This window comes from Phaethon lepturus, unplaced genomic scaffold (genome assembly GCF_000687285.1).
Source record: "Phaethon lepturus isolate BGI_N335 unplaced genomic scaffold, ASM68728v1 scaffold21200, whole genome shotgun sequence".
NCBI lineage: Eukaryota > Metazoa > Chordata > Aves > Phaethontiformes > Phaethontidae > Phaethon > Phaethon lepturus.
Genome location: NW_010514300.1, coordinates 2,906 through 5,909, shown reverse-complemented (window position 1 = coordinate 5,909; position 3,004 = coordinate 2,906). Strand labels below are relative to the sequence as shown.

Genomic DNA, 3,004 nt, shown 5'->3' with positions numbered 1-3,004 from the left:
AGCTGACTGTGCTTCCTCCTGGGAAATGGGACCCCAGTGCCCGAATTCCTCCTCCGAGCTGTCTGCTGTCTCCTCACAGGAGGTAGGCTGGAGGGAGGACACCTGCAGCCTCTGCGAGGCCCTCTGCAGGGTCCCAGGTGGAGACCTCTGCCTGCGACATTGAAGTCTCCATGGGCATGAGACCACCCAGGAGCCAGCCTTTGCCAGTGAGGTCCTCCCAGCCAAGCCCCTCTGCAGCTCCAGCTAATGACCACAGCTCTGGTGCCCGCTGCTGTTAGTTCTGCTGTCCTACTTTGCACGGGATGGCAAAACCGCCCCACATGCCCCTCAGGCAGGAGCTGCTGGCAACACCAGGTTTCAGCACTCAGATATGAAACTCATCCTCTGAGCAGGACAACTCTGGATCTGCCTGGCTTCTCCACAAAAAACAGTCCCACTAGGGCAGGCTCCAGGGCTTGCTGGAGGACTTCATGGTTGGGTTGGAACAGACCTTTGAAGATCAGCCAGTCCAACCCCGCCATCTCTCCTCCTCCTCCTCCTGATCTTTCTCCTCCTCATTATCAGGGGATAAATGAGGTCCCCCCAGCCTTGCTTGCTCCTCTGTCCCCTCTCCATCCTCCCTGTCCCCTCATAGCATCCCCTAGACACAGCCGGGTCTTCAGGGCTCTGATCTGCCACAGGACCACTGTCACTGGCTCGGCAGTCCCGTGGCAATGGGGACATGGCAGCAGCTGGGGAGAGAGCCAGCCTGGGGCACCTGCACTCCAGGGAGGAGCTGGAGAGGACAGGCAGGTGGGTGCTTGGAAGGACGAGGGTGGCAGGAGGTGCAGCGGGATGCCAAATTTCAGGCAGGGTGCTGGTTTTCCCCAGCACATGGGGCCACCACATCCAAACCACACTGGGCTGGTGTCTCCTGGGGAAGGGACTGTCCCCTGCCTTGCGGCTCTCTCAGGGGATGATGGCCGGCTGGAGGGGCTGCTCGGGCGGCTGCTCTGGGATCTCTCTGCTGCCCCAGGCTTTTCGGCGGGCTGCTGCAAGACATCCGGAGGAAGGCGCCATGGTACGGCAGCGACTTCTACGATGCCCTCCACCCACAGTGCCTCTCAGCAGTGCTCTACATCTACCTGGCGACAGTCACCAACGCCATCACCTTCGGGGGCATGCTGGGGGATGCGACCGCCAACATGCAGGTTGGTGCGACTGCAGGATGCTGCAACAACCCCACTCGGCCCAGCCCACGGGTCTCCTGGGTGCCCACCTCCCACCGGTGCCTGGGGAGCCAGCGGTGTCCCCAGGTCATCCTGGAGCATCACCCAAATCCTGCGTCCTTCCCCAGCCTCTGCGGTTCCTGAGAGCTGACCCTGCACCCTGCAGCGCAGGGAGGTGCAGGCAGCTGCCTGCAGCTGTGCCGCTGCAGGGGACAGACCTGGGCCCCCTGTTCTTGCCACATGCCTGATGCCTGGCACCCCTCCCCTGCGTTTCAGGGGGTTCTGGAGAGCTTCCTGGGCACGGCCTTTGCCGGCTCCATCTTCTGCCTCTTTTCTGGCCAGCCCCTGACCATCCTGAGCAGCACCGGCCCCGTGCTGGTTTTCGAGCGTCTCCTCTTCTCCTTCAGCCAGTGAGTACCCTGCCAGGGATGGTTCCTCAGGCCATTGTCCCCTGGATAGCGCACGGGCCACCAGCACACCAGGCAGGTGTCATTGTTGAGGCTTTGGATCACACTTCCCACCAGGGACCACAGGCTGGATTACCTGGAGTTTCGCCTCTGGATTGGGCTCTGGGTGGCCTTTTTTGGTGTGGTCTTGGTGGCCACTGAGGCCAGCCACCTGGTGCGGTACTTCACCCGCTTCACCGAGGAAGGCTTCTGTGCCCTCATCAGCTTGATATTCATCTATGACTCCCTGAAGAAGATGCTGAGCCTGGCGGACACCTTCCCCATCAACTGGCAGTACCGGCTGGGCAACGCCACCTCCTACAGCTGCATCTGCAACTTGTCCAGCCTCAGTGAGCCCAAGCAGCTGCGGGGCTGGTGGGGAGCAGGGGGCTGCCACCCTGGGACCTCACTGGGACCCTGTCGATCGGCTAGATGGGGGAAGGCACTGGAGGAGGAGGAGGCTGCTCAATCCCATCCTTGCCTGCCTGACCACATTGGCACCTTCCTCCACTCTCCTCCATGCTGTCTGTCCATCCATCCCTGCCTCCCAGCACTGCCCAGGCATTGGGCAGGGCAGCGCTGGGAGGAAGGAGAGCTTTGGTCTGGGTCCTATGGCTCCGGGATGGGGGATGCCCAGGGCTGGAGGTGGGCACCTGTATGGGTTTGCACTGATGTTTCTAGCCCGGTCTGTTTCTGGGCATTTCCCAGAGCCTGAAGATGCGTCCATGCTGATCCTGCAAATGGGACCCACACCGTGTACCAAAAGCATCAGCTTTGGGGCCGATGATGCCGCTGAGTGGTTGGTGCTTCAGCCAAGCCCTTCGCAGGGGCATCCGCCCTTGGTGCTCCCTGGGCATCAGCCAGTGCCGGGACCTCAGGGATCTCGGGGGGCCCCATCCAGCACCCTGAGCCCCTGGGAAGAGGCTGGGAAACCGCCCTGATGGCAGCACGGTCCTAGTCATCCCTGATGGAGTGTCCCCATGGTGCTGGCACCCTGACCCCACTGTCCCCTTGCAGGTCACAGCTCTGCAGGGAATGACACGCCGTTCCCCTCACCCCTGGCTCCCTGGCAGGTACAGCTCCTGCTCCCGGGAGGGCAGGCGAGGGTGGGCCCCAAGTGTCCGTGTGTGACCCCTCCTCACTGCCCGCCCTGTCCCTGCAGCCTCTCACTGCTCCAGCCGCGCTGAGCAAGAGCCAGTGCCTGGGTCGAGGTGGGCACCTCGTGGGGACCAGCTGCCAGTATGTGCCTGATGTCACCCTCATTTCCTTCCTGCTCTTCGGGGGCACCCTCCTCTCCTGCACCGTGCTCAAGCACTTCAGGAGCAGCCGCTACTTCACGGCGGGGGGGGG

The 3,004-nt window shown here is 62.6% G+C and overlaps 1 protein-coding gene across 1 annotated transcript in view; it reads left to right on the top strand.

Annotated features, from left to right (window-relative positions):
* Positions 1–3,004, top strand: part of LOC104625104 (electrogenic sodium bicarbonate cotransporter 1-like) — a gene marked incomplete at both ends in the record, with an annotated part of 8,035 nt that overhangs the window by 3,236 nt on the left and 1,795 nt on the right. Inside the window, 8 exons of the mRNA XM_010292647.1 lie at positions 3–82; positions 166–206; positions 681–792; positions 1,016–1,190; positions 1,485–1,618; positions 1,733–2,004; positions 2,672–2,727; positions 2,817–2,998. Of these exons, the coding sequence (XP_010290949.1) occupies positions 3–82; positions 166–206; positions 681–792; positions 1,016–1,190; positions 1,485–1,618; positions 1,733–2,004; positions 2,672–2,727; positions 2,817–2,998 (1,052 nt within the window). The remainder of the gene's footprint in view (positions 1–2; positions 83–165; positions 207–680; positions 793–1,015; positions 1,191–1,484; positions 1,619–1,732; positions 2,005–2,671; positions 2,728–2,816; positions 2,999–3,004) is intronic.